We start from the raw sequence: 17,517 nt of genomic DNA, 5'->3' as shown, positions 1-17,517 counted from the left end.
AGTGCATTGTTATTGAATAAGGGAGTATGATTATGCCATTTATGTGGGGTAGAATATTTTTTTTTGTTTCACGCCATATCCGGATCGCATGAGTGATTATGGGGCCAAATTTCCGTTCGCATTGCTTAATTGATAATTTGGTGTATACTATGCCCTTCAGCCTATGTGGAGCTACTATATTTTCTTCTAATTTCTCCAGGATACTAATGCTTGGGGATCAAACCATGTTGTTAGTGGTCTTAAAGTGTACGCCTTAAAGTAGTGGTAGAATCTGGAAATGCCATACCTCCGTCTGCTTTGTTTCTCTGTGCGGTGGATCTTTTTATATGTGGTGGTTTGTTATTCCAAATAAATTTGTATGTGGAGGAGTGTAATTCTTTCCAGTAACCCTTTGGAGGGGGTAACGGTAGCATTGAGCTGAAGAAGTTGATTCTAGGTAGGACGTCCATCTTAACTATTGATATCCGTGCCTGTACTGAGTTTTTAAGTTTTGACCACCTGACAAGGTCGTATTTGATTTTGTTTCGATTTTTATGTAATTATGCTTCACCGTTTGGCTTATGGTAGGGAATATTTCAACTCCCAAACATCTAAAGTGTTTTACCATCGGTATCTCTTTTGGGAGGGTTATATTTCTTTTGCAGGGGCGTTAAGTGGGAGGAAGGCCGACTTCGGCCAATTTATCCTAAATCCCGATAAATCTCCAAAGTCCTCAATCAGCTTGAGAAGATGAGGCAATGCGGTGTTGGGGTTTTGCATGAACAGTATTACGTCGTCCGCATATAAACTAATTTTGTGTTGTGTGCCCTTGATTATGATTGGTTCTATGGATTGGGATTGTCTTATATATTGTGCTAAAGGCTCTAATGATAGATCGAATAGTCCGGGACTAGAGGGCAACCCTGTCTGGAAGAACGTGATACCGGAAAGATTTCGGAGATTGTACCTGTTGTAATCATCATAAATCGGGGAGGTGGGGGAGGACATAGTGCACCACCGGGGTACCCCTTAATAATAATAATAATAATAATAATAATAATAACTTTATTTGTATAGCACTTTTCATACAGAAATTGCAGTTCAAAGTGCTTCACAACAGTAAAAAATACAGGTATAAGCAAGCATAAAAAATATAGAGAGGTAGAAAGGTAAGGTAAATCACAGTTTTTCACATTAGGATCAGTAATAAAATAATAAAATAGAATAGATAGAGTAAAAAAGTGCGGTTTGATTCAGTTCATAAATAGGCAAAATATAATAAAATAGAACGGACAGTAAAAAGTGTGATCAAATAGTTCAATAAAAAATATAACAACAGAGCAGTGCATCGCTCTCTTCCACCCGTGCGGTCCGGTACCAGACCGCAGATGACATCACATCATAAATAAATCTGTCTAGACTGTATGACATAATGTTTTTTTTTTTTATATATTTTTTTTTAATAATTTTTTAAACAAACATATAAACAAACATGACAACACACGATAAGATATACAAGCATTAATTAACAGTGCATATCCAATGAAATTACCATTTAGTCAATTGTCTTATACAGGATATACCCCTAATACCTGTTATCTAAAAACCTACACACATATGCTCTTGCTCGTACCCCCCCCCTCCCGGACCCCCCATTGGATAATCCAACCATTATAACTTGTTCCTAACCAGACATTACCATTATATGCTAGCTTTTATTCTCTCCACCACTTCTAACCACATTGTCATTTTGAATTCATTGAGACCCAAAATTCTTGCTGTAGATATTTCTTGATAAATCACATCGAGATATGTAAGAGTCCAGACCTTCCGGCACATTTTTTCCGGTTGAAACCATCGTGATGCTATCAGCTTTTTAGCCACTGTGATACCGGATAAAACCAATCTCTTTAGCTGTGGAGGTACTGCATGCTCAAAGACATCATTCAGCAGTAATACAGAGGGGTGTACAGGTATATCCAGAGTTAACAGATTTGCTAATTGCTGGGTCACTTCTTTCCAAAATATCTTAACTGGTGGGCAGTCCCAGTACATGTGCATGAATGTCCCTTCGTCCCCATTAGTACATAGGGAGCATTTGGAGTCTTGTTTAAGACCCATTTTGTTCAGTCTTATAGGAGTTAAGTATGTCCTGTGAATATAGTTAAGATTGATTTGTTGATGGTCCGGGTTCCTTGATGCAAGTCGTACATTTGCCCAGGCCTCTTGCCAGTCAAAGTCTGTCTCCAGGTCTGGTATATCCCTCCTCCAGACTGAGTCTAGATGGAGGGTTTTATACGAGGCCGTTAGTAATTGATGATAAAGATCTGATACAAAACCTCTCGATGTCTCTCTTTCATAGAAACATTTGTGGTATCTGTGGTGTACAATTGGTATCGTTAATGGAACACCGTGGAACACCGTGTTCATATGACTTGTATTCTGCTTACAGCTTCGGGGTTCCACTTATTACGTTTAACAATGGCAAAGCCTTTTAAATATAATCAAAACGTTCCCGTATTTCTGCAATATATGCGCAAAATAATAACGAGTTGAGTTACGCAGAGCACAGTCAGTGCTTATTTCCGCGTTGTGAAAATATTCTACCACCGGCGCCACCTACGCATGGTCCGACCTGTGCTTAAATATAAGCACAAAGTCAAGCACAAGTTCAAATAGATAAATCCCACACTTTGCTTAGGAATGGTCGTACGCACGGCTTAAGCACATAATATCTGTGCGTACGTCAGGTTGATACATGAGGGCCCTGGCTTTTGCTTGTATGACACCACGGACACCTTGGGCATCAGACGACTGAATCTGAAATACACACAATGCACAGACAAAACAAGAGACATCAAATAACAAAAAGTGTACTTTAAATGTAAATAACAATAAATATATGTATTTATTTACTACTGCTACCTTCTACTATTTATTTACTACGACAGGCCAACATTAATGTATATGGTGGTCTGGTAATAACCTGTTCAAGATGGAGGACAACGGCTGGGTATCCTCTTAGATACTGGTCCAGAGCTCGATGGTGGTGTCCAACCCATCGAGTCCCCCCAATTCTTGTGGGCATGAGAGGGGTTAATTTGAGGGTCTGGAAGCTGTTTATGAGGTTCGCTCTGTTAAGCGGACTTGTGTGGTAAAAGTTATAGAGTCCTGTAAGTAGTTCATCCACTCTGAGGAACATGGGATTCTTCTTTATAGAATCAGAGCAGGCCAACTCAAGGCGGTGGGCCATGCAATGAACACCCACAACATAATCTTTACCCTCTCTGAGCCTGGTTATGACTCCAGTCTTCACCCCCGTCATAACTGCAGCCCCATCCGTGGCACAGGCCACCAGTTTCTCCTCCCAGCCCTTGCAAACACTGTCCATCTGGACTTTAATAACCTGGGTTATGTGCTGCGAGTCTGCCTTTTCCACATCCTGTATCCCCACAAACCGCACCTTCACTTCCCCTTACTACAAAACCGAATGTATACCAAATCCTCTTCTTTGACTGCTGTGTCGGTGGATCCATCCGACATAATGGAGCAGAATTTGGCCGCCTCCAATTCGACATGAAGCTGGTGTCTTTGATCTTTGGCGATGTATTTGATGAACACTTTGCACTTCTTTCTATTTCGGTATGTGTCCTCCATCGGTATGTGTCCCCCACCGGTATGTGTCCCCCACCTGTATGTGTCCCCCATCGGTATGTGTCCCCCACCTGTATGTGTCCCCCATCGGTATGTGTCCCCCATCGGCAGCCCTTTCTTCTCATCTAAACTGCAGAGACAAAATGGGTGATTATTAGCTTGTTAAACTGATGTTACCGTAACCACCAGTCCCCACCCCACCTACCCAACCCCCTCCAATGTACAGTTTCTTCCCCCTCAAATGTATATACTCTTTTTAGAAACTCTGTCTCTTAAACAGTTTCCAACGCCATGGTCTATGTGACAGGCGTTGTACTCTTAAACAGTACTGTATTTGCAAATCTGGTATGTCATAAATGTCTGGATGGAACAGTACTGTCTATCTGTATGTCATGTATGTTATGATGAATTGAAAATGGGGGACCCTGATGTAAACAAGACAAATGTCTTTCTCTGGTCTGCATCCCCTTAACAATTGTATGTATTGAGCTGTACTGTACTGTACCCATTCTGCAATCTGTTAATAAGTTTTCAATCAATCAATCAATCAATCAATCAATCAATCAGACTCTGCCTTGAGCCATCTAGTGTTTTATATCTATGATGACTAGCTACCTAACGGTACCTTGGTAGCTAGTGTTATGTTTAGCTATGACGTTATGTAAAACAAAACAAAATGTAAAATCGGAGAAGGGTCGCCCTTGCTTTGCAATTCCGTGGGCACTGCAGAAAATAATGGCCATTTTCCGCTGATTAGCAGCCGAACGTTGGGTGAGAGCATGAACAGTCTGAGATGCCAGGACAGGCTGGGCTTTGGCTCTGGCGATTATCACGGCGTCTGATTTGGACGTCTCATGGAATTTTATGCTTTCTAACTTAATTGTCGAGCATCCAGGCAATAAAGGAATTTCGTTTATCTTTTGAATGTGCACAACACACCGTGCAGTTCATTGTGCCCTGCTTAGCCCGATACTCCAGCCACGTTCTATCCTCACTAGACTCACTGTATCGCCATTTCTCAACGTATTTTCGAACATACTTTTTTTTTTGGACCTTCTCTGTCGTGTCGCTGGTAGACGAACTCGGTTCTTCCGTCTGGGGCTGGACATCTTCTGTCCTCCTCTTTTTTCCTGGGGGCAGTGGGGGCTGCACCCCCGGAATGTATTTCCACATTTTTGTTTACCGGGCGGTCAGTCGTCAAGTCAAAACGCTTGCGGTTATTATTTTCTGTCAAGATAGTGGTAGTGACGTAGCGTAGGTACGCAGGTAGAAGGGAGGGGTTTAGTCGAGCATGGTCTCATGATGTGAGGTTCACATTTCTGTCTGGGATGTGTCATGTGTGCTGGTGAGCGAATCAGCAGATTGCAGAATGTTTTTTTTTCTTTTGTTTTCTTTAGTCGCCAGAGTGGCGAGTGCTCTTCATGAATCACTCGCCAATCATAAAAAATACCCGCATTTGGCGAGTAAAGTGGCCTAATTTCCTCACCTGTCCCTAGATACCAAGAACATGCAAATGGACCTTGTAGAAGTGGAGCAATCTTCCATTTACTTAGGTATGTATTTTAGGCGGATTTTCACAAAATAGGGCTCCGGGGCGGCTTAAGAGGTTAATACTTTGAGTTTAGTTCTAACATACTACAGAGCATCACTCTTAACACTTCGGGTTTCTTTACAACGTTCTAACATACAACAGAGCAGTGCATCGCTCTCAACACTTTGAGTTTCTTTACAAAGTACAGAAATTACAGTGCATAGGAGGTAGTGAGATAAAATGTGCATAGAACCGACACATGAATTTGATAGGAAGTGTATACAAGTAGGTAGGGTAAGAATAGTGCAGGTAAAGTACAATTTGTGAATACATTATATAGTATATTATGTTAACACATCCAGTGCCAATCACGAGAATTCTCGTTTCTGTGCCCCAACGGTTCAGTGCCATAAACGAAGATTCTCGTTTCTGGGTCGTTTTTCCTTTTTTCCGATTTTAGTACCCGATTCATTCTCAGGGTGCCATGTGTTGGCTGAAAAATGCATAGTGGGAAACCGAAGGTGCAGTACCGGCCGCATCCTACCAGGTGGCGGTATCGAGCTAGATTTCTAACATTGTATCCTCAGCTGTGGAAAGACTCCAGGTCTCAGATTTCTAGGGCTGTCCCCGACTAAGGATTTGGATAGTCGACTATGATTGGCCAAAATTTGCCGTTAGTCGAATATTAGTTTTATTTATTTTTTATTCCATTTGGGCTGTGGGGGGTGCTTAATGTCTGAAGGAGTCGAATGAAGGTTTCTTGTCCTCTGCAAAAGCATGCAATTGGTCCACTGATAGATACATCTTGATATTTGTCTAGTCTAGTGTGTTCATTAGATGGGTGAAATCCTCTTTCAGTACCTCTGTGCCTGTTTTTGTAGGCAGTTAGCCTCTGGTATGCGTGACATTAGCGTTAGCCACGCTTCTAGGCCTCTTTTCTTTTGGAAAGAATGGTACAAAAAAATTATAATAATAAAAAATATATAATTTTTTTTTTTTTTTTTTTTGTATTCAACTAAGAGGTTGGCAGTCGACTACGGCTCCTTTCGACCGATTAGTCAACTAATCGACTAATAGGGGTCAGCCCTTCATTTCTTGTTCTCGGCGAAGCACACAGTTCAGCCGGTTACATCGAAGCCTGTCAATTATGCTTGATCCGTATGTTATGATCGTTACTTTCGGCAAGAGCGTAAGGTAAGAGCGATTTGACGTCAACTCTAACCTGATCCTGCAATGCCTTAGCGATCGGGCTGGTAACCGTGTCTAGTGTTCAATGCGATCGGCATCACAGACGCTCGAAAAATCTGAAACGACCTGGGTTGAAAGGATTCTCAATGCATGTCACGCTTCATGAAGATAAAGACATGAAACATATTTACTGTCCAAATCAAATGGGCTTCATGAAGGATGTTTGTTTATAGTGCAATGAAAACTACTACTGCCTACGCAATGGCATACTGTATACTATTACCGTGTGGTCACTTCCACTTCCCTGGAGTACTACTGTCTGCTTTCTTGTCCTCTCTCTCTCTCTCTCTCTCTCTCTCTCCTCTCTCTCTCTCTCTCTCTCTCTCTCTCTCTCTCTCTCTCTCTCTCTCTCTCTCTCTCTCTCTCTCTCTCTCTCTCTCTCTCTCTCTCTCTCTCTCTCTCTCTCTCTCTCTCTCTCTCTCTCTCTCTCTCTCTCTCTCTCTCGTTCTAATCTGGCTATGAGCCAGGGTGACCACAGTGCCTTCAGTGATAGTGCAGCAGGCTAAGATAATTCAAGCACACATGCATACACGTCATACACACACACACACACACACACACACACACACACACACACACACACACACACACACACACACACACACACACACACACACACACACACACACACACACACACACACACATCACAGGCCCTGAAGACATCGTAGCCTGGCACGGGTAGGACAGGGTAAAAGTCCCAGCATGCATGTTTATGTGCATGAGTGGTGTGTGTTGGGCAGCAGTTATGGCATGTAGGTTATTACATACAATACAGTGAGTGGTGTGTGTGTGTGTGTACACAGGTTGTGTGTCTCTGATGTTCCTGGCATAATGTCCAGTGTGGGGCTGTTTTTGTGCGAGTGTAGAATCACAGACTAACTGGCCTACAGATGACCCAAGGCACACAATGGAACACAGTGTGTGTGTGTGTGTGTGTGTGTGTGTGTGTGTGTGGGTGTGATTGTGTGTGTGTGTGTGTGTGTGTGTGTGTGTGTGTGTGTGTGTGTGTGTGTGTGTGTGTGTGTGTGTGTGTGTGTGTGTGTGTGTGTGTGTGTGTGTGTGTGTGTGTGTGTGTGTGTGTGTGTGTGTGTGTGTGTGTGTGTGTGTGTGTGTGTGTGTGTGTGTGTGTGTGTGTGTGTGTGTGTGTGTGTGTGTGTGTGCGTGCGTGCGTGTGTGTGTGTGTGTTCAATCAGTCTAATTGTAGCAGGTTAGTAAGTCATATTGTGCGTCTAGACATGCAGTTTTCTCTCCCGCCACGTTCATACTTTATATACAGTATAGATAGATATCTATCTACTGTATCATACAATCTTTTTACATTGTGTTAGCATAGACTTATTATGTGAGCCTGCCTCTACTGTATTTTATGTCAGTATCAAGTCTATCAAGTTTGATCTATGTTCCTAAATATTGTATGAATCCCCCCCCCCCTCTCTCTACAGGTTAACAGAGTTCTCAGGCTCCCTCACAGATGGGCCAATCAACTACAAGTACAAGACCAAATGCACCTGGCTGATCGAGGGATAGTAAGACGCTTTCTTCTTCTTCTCTCCTCCTCTCTTCCTCTTCTCCTCTTTTCCTCTCTTCCTCTCTTCCTCTCATCCTCCCTTCCTATCCTCTCCTCCTCTTCTCCTCTCCTCCTATTCCTCTCTTACTCTCATTCTCTCTTCATCTCCTCCTCTCTTCCTCTCTTCCTATCCTCCCTTTCTCTCTTTCTCTCCTCCTCTCTTCATCTTCACTTCTTTTCTCTTCTCTTCTCTTCTCTTATCCTCCTCTCTTCCACTTTGTCTCTCCTCCTCTCCCCCTCTCCTCCTCCCTATGCTAAGGTAACAGTTCCCTATAAGACAAGGAATAAAAAAAAATTCCATCCATCATTTCATTGAGCTATAATTAACCTCTTAACACTTTCAGTGCCATGCTGTTTGGTTAAAATTACCCTTAGAATGCCAGCCTTCTAGTCCTGCATGAGAATAATAGTTTGTTTCCACACGCTGTAGTTTGTAGTTTATTACACGCTAAACATCGCGCATTTCCAAGATAATAGTCTTTTTTCATATAGATTGTGAGATAAAACACGTTATGTGCAATAAGCCCAAACCGTTCTGGCTGATCCGCTGAAACCCCGAATACTCCCATATCAAAGGTATATGACTTGTATTATGTATCATCACCAATGAGAGTCCTCGCTGCCAAGTGAAAAAAGCGTCACTGACGGCGCACGTCTCGGAGGAAGCGTGCGTTCGACATCAGGACACCCTTTTACCGACTCGTGGGAGAACATGCGTACAACAACCAGGTAGGGGAGGGGGGGAATTGGCACACCGACTAATTGGGACGGGGAGAAAATCAGAGAAAAATAGGAGAAAGAGAAGGTTAAAAAAAAGAAATGCTTATGCAACGGAATTCCGAGGCGAGCACTGTGAATTTCTGTTCCAGCAGAAGGAGGGGCCACTAACCGCGAGGAGAAACCGTGAGGGGAAACTGAAAGTGAAGCTGACTATCAGCCCCAAGCCATTGCTGTTCAGACACAGACGATACTGCCACCTGGTGATAGTCGATCAGAATGCAGTTCTAATGTGTGGGGACGTGCCTAAATGATGCAGATCGCTCTGGCAGCGTTTCCGTTAGCCGGTAATTACCGGTATTTGACCGGCAAAATCTGTTGAAGTCCGACATATTTAATCTCTCCGGTCTTAATGTCCGGTGAAAATAATTCCCTCTAAGCACAATTTGATTATTTGAATTGTATTAAAATGGGCTAAAATTAAATAGCCTATGCGATGAATGAAACAATCATTACATTTGTTTCATCGTTGCTTCACCAAGCAGGTATAATAATGACACCGCAAATCACATTTGCTTGCCGGGACCTAGAGGCCTTTGGGGCGTGTATTTTTTTTTATTCCAATGCTCATTGAAAGCTCTGGATGTCCTCTTCAAAATGGCCTCAAGATGACTACAATTCAGGGACTTCCGCTAATTCAAAATGGCGGATTTCCGCGATCACAACACCACATTTAAAAAACGAAAACCTCACTAATAACACTTTAACCTATTGGCAAACAAACGTATTGATGAAAATATATATTATAACTGCTGTTGTGACAGGGTTATGATGTTTATTCTTGAATACATTTGAAAAATAAAACGATAATTTTGTCAGACAGTCTGGAGAGATTGATTTATGACGTGATGTCATCTGCGGTCCGCAGGCGGAAGAGGTTAACACAACACAACGTCCCAGATGACATCAAACTCATTTACTCTCAATAACTGACAAACTAAATGAATGTGTGCAAAACGGCTTAGAGCTTTTGGATGTGTGTCAGATTATGTGCAAAATAAATCAGCATTGATTTTTAAAGTGCCACTTTAAATAAGCGAGGATATATTAATTAAAGACTAAAAACTAAGGATAAAACCTAGGGATTTGAAAAAGAGAGAATAGTTTGTTGAACAGTGCTTTATTACTTCTATTTATGATTCAACAACAACAACAACAACAACAACAACAACAACAACAACAACAACAACACCAACAACAACAACAACACAGCCAATGCAGCAGCAAGCCGAAAATAAGTTAACAGCTATGATTTATTTTCTTTACAGTTTATATTATAAGAGAATTCTAGAGGAAGAGAGGTTTCTCCCTTTAAAAGGCAGAATCTGGCATCAAATCTGCCTTTGGCTTGAGAATCTGGCCTGAGCTTTAGCCTTGTGCTATGGACTCTTAACACTTTGAGTGCCACTCACGGCTAATCTCGGGTTTACGATCGTGACGTTGAAAGCCACGTCACGGCTATTCTCGGATTTTTATTTAATTTTTTATTTTTTTAGCGATCTGAAATCATATTGCATCACGCAAGCCTACCGTTGGAGATCCAGGGGCCGCCGGCGATCAGATGTGAAAAAAGCGCCCCCTATCGTATCCCAGATGGTAAATCACCCTTTTGGAATGGACTCAATGAAAATGGATGGGGAAAAAAAATATTCCAGTCCACATTTTACTTCTCACCCATGCAGCCGGAGTTACCAGAGTTCATTCTGGAGCCTCTGAGCCGCGGCGATCATGGGTTATACTGTACACACGTTGGATCAATATACTTTTTTCGAATGGTGATCAGGAATTGGAATATACCATTTGGATACCATCTGATGACAGGTAAGGAATCTATGTTATCAGTGTTAGGATAATCAGACTAGTTTTCGTGGAGATATAAGCGTTTCCCCTATATGTGATATGGCTGTTTCACTGTAAAAGCCATGAGGAAATAATAGCAGCGATTATCAGCGCACGGCACGAGCGTGCGTGCGCACACATATATTATCGACCATCTAGCGTTTATTTGAAAACGATTCATAAATAGACCGACAAATGATAACGTTCTGGAATATTCCAGTAAAAGGCGATTATCATGGAATGTGTTGTTTATTCTTCGAAACCGAGTGGCTTTCAAAATGCTATAAAAAGGAAATGAAGCGATAAAAACACAATCTGCTTTGCCAATGTTGACTGGAAAATGATTCTTTGATAAGCGATGGGCAGATTAGACACATAGCATAATTTAAAACATAGATTAGGCGATATTAACGTTAACATGGGCCGTGGACCGTGGCATCAACGGGGTAAAAAGGAAAACACGGCCCGGCACTGAAAGTGTTAACAATATCTCAGCAATATGAACGATAGGTTATGTAGATAACCTAGTTATATTAGTATTGGCTAAGCGTCCCGCTCTGAGCCTTACGAGATACTCTATATCTCCTGTGATACCTAATGTATCTCCCACGAACAAAAACACATGCACCCCACCTGTATGGGGCCCCGCCCCTTACGGTGGTACCACCCATATAATCATGACTCTGGTCATGAAACACCCTTCCTCGCCAAAAACCCGTCCCAGGAAAAGATCCCTCAAGAGGGAACTCAGGGCGCGCAGAGCGGGACGCTTAGCCAATACTAATATAACTAGGTTATCTACATAACCTATCGTTATATTTCGTATATAGCACCGCGTCCCGCTCTGAGCCTTACGAGATAATGGGGAAGAGCGGGCGCGAGACCCGACAGATGTACCCCCTGAGGACCCGTAAGCCCACATCAAGGGGTGCGGGGAGCCCTGTCACCCCATCCTTCCTAACGAAGGGGGGGCGCAGTCAACTCCACCTGAATGCGAACAAGAGGGAGCCAGAACCCCTTGAACACACCGTACAGGCGGAACCACGTGTGACTCAACACACTGCGGCCCATACCCATACACTCCTGCTACCCGACCAAAGGACGGGAAGCAGGAAAGGCCACAGACCCCAGAACCGCCTGGGAGACAGAACCCCCGGTCATGTCCATGAGGTAAAACCTTACAAAGGGGCCCGGTGAGGACCATGAAGCTGCAGCACAGATGTCCTCCACCGAGGCCCCACCCAGGAGAGCGGCAGAGGCAGCCACCCCACGAGTGGAGTGCGCCCTGACGCCCCCAGGGGGATCCTGCCCAGCCAACGTGTAGCAGAGGGCAATACCCTCGCACAACCAATGGGACAGGCGCTGCTTCGACAGTGCCTTACCAGCACGAGCCCCACCGTAACAGACAAAAAGCTGGTCGGTAACCCTGAAGTCCTGAGTACGGCTGAGGTAAAACCCCAAAGCACGGACTGGACATGACAGGTGAAGGCCCGCATCTAACTCACTAGTGTGAGGAGGAGGACGAAAAGCCTGAACCACAATATCCCGGGAGCGGAAGGAACTCCGGATATTCTTAGGCACGAAAGCAGGATTAGGTCGCAGAGTGGCACCGCAATCGGTCCGAAAAGACAGGCACTCTGGACGTACCGAGAGAGCACAGAGCTCACCCACGCGTTTAGCGGAAGTGACAGCCAGTAGGAACGCGGTCTTGAAAGACAGCCGTCCCAACGGCGCCTGCTCGAGCGGCTCAAACGGGGCCAAGGACAACCGACCGAGGACCAATTGAAGATCCCAAGTCGGAGCCAAGGAGCGTTGCACCGGCTTAACGCGTCGAGCGCCAAGCAGGAAACGCTTCACAAGAGGGTGGCTGAACAAGACATCCCCCTCAAATCCCTCATGATAGGAGGATATAGCTGCTGCATATACCCTCACTGTCGAAGCCGACAGACTATCAAGAAGAGACTGGAGATAACCCAGAACAGCATCCAGGGGGCAGGATACTGGGTCCCAGCCCCCCCCCTTACACCATTCTTGGAACGCACGCCACCTGCCCGCGTAAACCGCGACAGTGGAGGGAGCATGCGCACACCGGATGGTATCAACCACTGCGGGATCCATCCTCTCCAGACTCACCCTCCCACCAGCCACACCACCAGGCGTTGACCCAACACCGGAGGCTGGACAAGCACTCCGTTGTGCTGCGAGAGGGCCGTCGCTGACCACGGAATGACCCAAGGAGGAGCGACCAGAAGCTGGATTAAGACCGGGAACCACACTGACGTGCCCCGGTCCGGCGCGACCAGGATCACCGTCCTGCGCTCCCTCCGTATCCGCTCCAACAGCTGACTCAACAGCTGTACAGGAGGGAAGGCGTACAGAAGACCGGGCGGCCACGGAAAGGTCGAGAAGGCATCCACCCCCAAGGGGGGATGATCCGCTCGACTGAGCGAGAACCACAAGGGGCACTTGTGAGAACGTCGGCACGCAAACAGATCTACCGAGGCCTCCCCGAACCGATCCCAGATCTGGCTGACTATGTCGGGGCGGAGTTCCCACTCGTCGCGACGAGGACCGCCCCGAGACATTATATCCGCCGCCACATTTTCCGTACCAGGAACGTGGAGCGCCCGCAGACTGCGCAGCCTGCGGGATGCCCATAGCAACAGTTCGCGCGCCACCCGGAGCAGGCGGGCGGAACGAGTCCCACCCTGCCTGTTGATATACGCCGCCGCCGTCACATTGTCCGTCCTGATCAAAACATGCCTGCCTACCACCAGGTGGCCGAGCCGTTTGAGGACCAGGAGGACCGCCTTCAACTCCAACACATTGATATGCAGGACAGCTGGGTCGGCATGACCCGTCCAGCTGCCCCCCACTGCGTGGGTCCGAAACGCCCCTCCCCAACCTGTGAGAGAGGCGTCGGTGAAAACCGTGACGTGGGAGCCACTGCTGCCCATGGGGACCCCAGCGGAGAGGATACCCAGCCTCCCCCAGTGGGCGAGATCCCCCCATATCGACAAAGGAACCGTCAACCGTCTCCCTTTGCCCCACACCGGATCTATTCTCAAAGAGAGAAACCACCTCTGTATCCGCCTCATAAAGAGGAGGCCAAGAGGAACCACCGTGTGGGCCGCCGACATAAGGCCCAGCAGACGCATCACCTGCAGCGCCGTAACCGTCCCACCCAGACGGAAACCCCCGAGCGCGTGACGGAGATCCCCCCGACGCTGCTCCGAGAGGGTCGCAAGCATGGGCTTCGACCTCAATGTCAAGCCCAAGTACTCCACCTGTTGACTGGGAAGAGGGGTACTCTTCTTCCAATTCACAGCAAAACCCAGGCTGGTGAGGAATTCCACCACCAGTCGAGTATGAGACCTGGCAACCTCCTCTGAACGGCTGAGGAGCAGAATGTCGTCGAGATAGAACAGAACTCGTATCCCCCGACGACGTAAAGGCCCCAGAGCAGCCGCCACGCACTTGGTGAATGTGCGGGGAGCCAGAGAATAACCGAACGGCATTCTGTGGTACTCGTACGCTACGCCCTGAAACAGGAACCGTAGGAACTTCCTGTGAGGAGGGAAAATGGGTATGTGAAAATACGCAGCCTTCAGGTCTATGGAGGTGAACCAGTCCCCCCTCCTGACAGCAAGCAGAAGGAGTCGGACGGTCAACATCCTGAATGGTCTCACTACAATCAACCGATTGAACATGGACAGATTCAGTATAGGTCTGACCCCCCCAGTTTTCTTGGGCACCAGAAAATAACGGGAGTAGACGCCTGACATTGCGTCCTCTCTCGGGACCACAACGACGGCCTGCTTCGCCAACAGAGATTGAATCTCGTCGGCCAGGGCTGTCACCGCGCCCGACCCCAACAATAGGGTCGGCACCAAACCTGAGAACGGAGGATGGGGCCGCGCAAACTGCAAAACCAGCCCCGCCTCTAACGTTCTCCTCATCCACCGATTCAAGGGACATTCCCGTCGCCATATGTGAATATAATCCCACAGCGCCCCCGCCGTCAACTGACGCTGGGCCGCAAGGAACAGCAGATAATTGGCCCGGTCCCCCCCGTCGTGCAAAGCACCCAAGGGGGGACCCCGACAGAAAGGGCCGGTTTGATACGGGAGGAGCGGTCATCAAACTTGTGGACACACACTCACCCCCTGAACACTCCTCCAGCACACGCTGAGGAGCCGTTCCGCAGCCAGACACGCAAGGCCTGAGGACCCCATGGGCTCCTACACGCCGAAGCCCTGCAGTGATATTGCTACCACTCAAATCACGCCAGCCTCTCCTTTGCAGACCACTGCCGGTTTGACGGGAGTGGGAGGCAACAGCGCGATACCCCGCCTGGCGAGGGCGAAGCCGGGGTAACCCCTGCTGAGCATTCAACAGAAGAGGCACCGAGTCCCCCTGCTGACCACTGGAGCTAGTGGCAGCTGCAACACCAGGTTCCACCCACCCACAACCTGCGGTGTAGGAACCACGCGACGACGGAACATTCTCACGGACAGACCCAGGCTCAGCCATCAACTGGGTGTCAGCCCCTGTCTCCATGAGAAGTGAAGAATGGGGCCGCATACGCTTCAAAGAAGGTTCGCGGCCCGCAGCCAAAGGAGAACGCTCAAAGCCCCGCTTCTGGGGATACCAGAGAGAGGACTGAACGGGGAGCGGGCTGCTCGCGGCAAAATGACGACGGGGTGGTTTACCAACCCCGAAATCACCCAAAATGGCCGATCCCTCGGCCGCCAAGACTGTCGGCCTTGCGAAACCCTGTCGATTCTCCAACCAGGGCACCACTGGCGGGGGAAACATGGCCGCCTGTCGAGGATCTCGCCACAGTCGTTGACGAGACCGTGCTCCCACCCCTGGCTGCACAGCGTGAGGCGGTGTAGGACCCGAATCAAAAACCGCCTGCGCCTCCACAGAACGCCCAAAAAGACTATCTGTGGAAAAAGGAGTCGTGAGGAGAGAAAACCTATCCTCTTCCCCAAGAGGAGACTGCTCCAACCAAAGATGCCTAACAACCAAAGTCGATAGCATCCGAATCCTCCCCACAGTTATAGCTTGCGACTGAGTCAAGATCTCTATAACACCACAAACATGAATCACGTTCATAGTGTCGGTTGGACTCAAAGACCTACAACCCGACGCCATCTTGGATAGGAAAGTAGCCAGCTGAGCCACAACACTGGCCGCCGCTAAATGCCATCCTGCAGCAGTATACCACTCATTCGTCCATACTGCCACCCTCCGAGCCGACATGCTATCAAGCAACGGCCGGGCGGAACGTCGTTCATCCCCGCCTGGGCACAAAAAAGAAGCTACCTGGCTACTTAGCCAAGGTACCCCCGGGCTGCACCCCGTCGTCAGCCCCTTCACCCGCAAAAAAGGTAAATAGAGCTCAGCGAACCCCCCCACACCCACCACCGACTGACCTTCATCAATGAAGGTGGCAAGAGGAGGGAAAAGCGGAATCCCGCGGCGGGGATTATTAGACATTCCAGCGTCAACATCAGCGTTAGCAGAAGAAGCAGCAGTAGCATTAGCATTAGCAGTAGCAGTAGCATTAGCGTCAACAGCATGTTCCAGGATCGCCAAGACATCGCCCACTACAGTGGAACGATCGCCAAGCCGCCCCGACCCTGGTGCCGAAACATACTCCACAGCACGACCAACACCGACATTGACGCCTACTGACACAGACCTCACCTTTGTACAAGCCGACCCGATAGCCAAACCTTGTACGCTGCCCCTCGGTCCGTCGCCATCAGCCGAGGAACCACCAGCATAGGTCTGCGTCGTCGAAACAAGCTCCGGAGAATCCAGGGAAACACAATCCTCCGGTAAGCCCTCAACATTATTAATCTTCCTTAATCTTTTCATTCCGCTAGCTCGCATGGTGCATAGCATCCAGTACGCTGGGACGAAAATAGAGGAAGGGTGTTTCATGACCAGAGTCATGATTATATGGGTGGTACCACCGTAAGGGGCGGGGCCCCATACAGGTGGGGTGCATGTGTTTTTGTTCGTGGGAGATACATTAGGTATCACAGGAGATATAGAGTATCTCGTAAGGCTCAGAGCGGGACGCGATGCTATATACGAAATATAACTAAATATCTCAATGAGGCCTAGATGTAGACACAAATGTAAACTGTTTTTTTGGGCTGAACAGGAGAAAACCAAACAGTGAACACAGTGGTATTGACCAATAAGAGCTCTTCTGGTCGGGTTCAAACAGTGATGCATGGAACAACACAGTGGTATTGACTAGGGACTGGTACCGAATCCGGTACTTTTAAGGGTATCGACCGAATCACGTCGGTACTACCGAGTACCGATTCACGTGAGATCCACCGGTGCCACATTTTGGTACTGACGTCAACGTTTTGTTTACCGTGAAACCAAACCTATGAAGTGTGCCACACGTTCACGTGCACAATACACACTATAGGGTTTGACTTGATACAACAACAAAGCAGTCGGGGCGATGGCGAGCCGAAAACGGTTGCAAGTGTGGTTACACTTTACAAAGCTAGATGCAGACAATGCTCGCTGCAATATTATATATTGTATATATATTACCAAATTGTTCTAAATAAATAATAATGATAATAAATCATTCAAAGTTTGGACACATTCTTTACAACTGAGGTAGGTAGATTACATTTTTAGAGACTAAAGTACAGAAAAAAACGTACCGTTGGGTACCGGTATCAATTCACAGTACTCATTGAACGGTACCCAACCCTAGTATTGACCAATAAGAGCTTTTCTGGCCAGGTTCAAACAGTGCAGCGGAATCCGTCAAAAGGCTACGGTCTCATTTCTAGAGCATAAAATGTGAACGACACAAATAAAATGCAAAACGGTGCCCAAAGTGCCATCACTTGAAGAAATACATTTTTCTCTTA

The 17,517-nt window shown here is 47.0% G+C and overlaps 1 protein-coding gene across 1 annotated transcript in view; it reads left to right on the top strand.

Annotated features, from left to right (window-relative positions):
- Positions 1-17,517, top strand: part of LOC311234561 (attractin-like protein 1) — a gene marked incomplete at both ends in the record, with an annotated part of 812,919 nt that overhangs the window by 87,864 nt on the left and 707,538 nt on the right. The window contains 1 exon segment of the mRNA XM_084321810.1: positions 7,857-7,940. Within this exon segment, the coding sequence (XP_084177936.1) occupies positions 7,857-7,940 (84 nt within the window).

Source organism: Notolepis coatsorum (assembly GCF_963971535.1).
Source record: "Notolepis coatsorum genome assembly, chromosome: 9".
In the NCBI taxonomy this organism is placed as follows: domain Eukaryota; kingdom Metazoa; phylum Chordata; class Actinopteri; order Aulopiformes; family Paralepididae; genus Notolepis; species Notolepis coatsorum.
The sequence above is the reverse complement of the archived record's forward strand: the minus strand, read 5'-3'. Positions and strand labels throughout refer to the sequence as shown.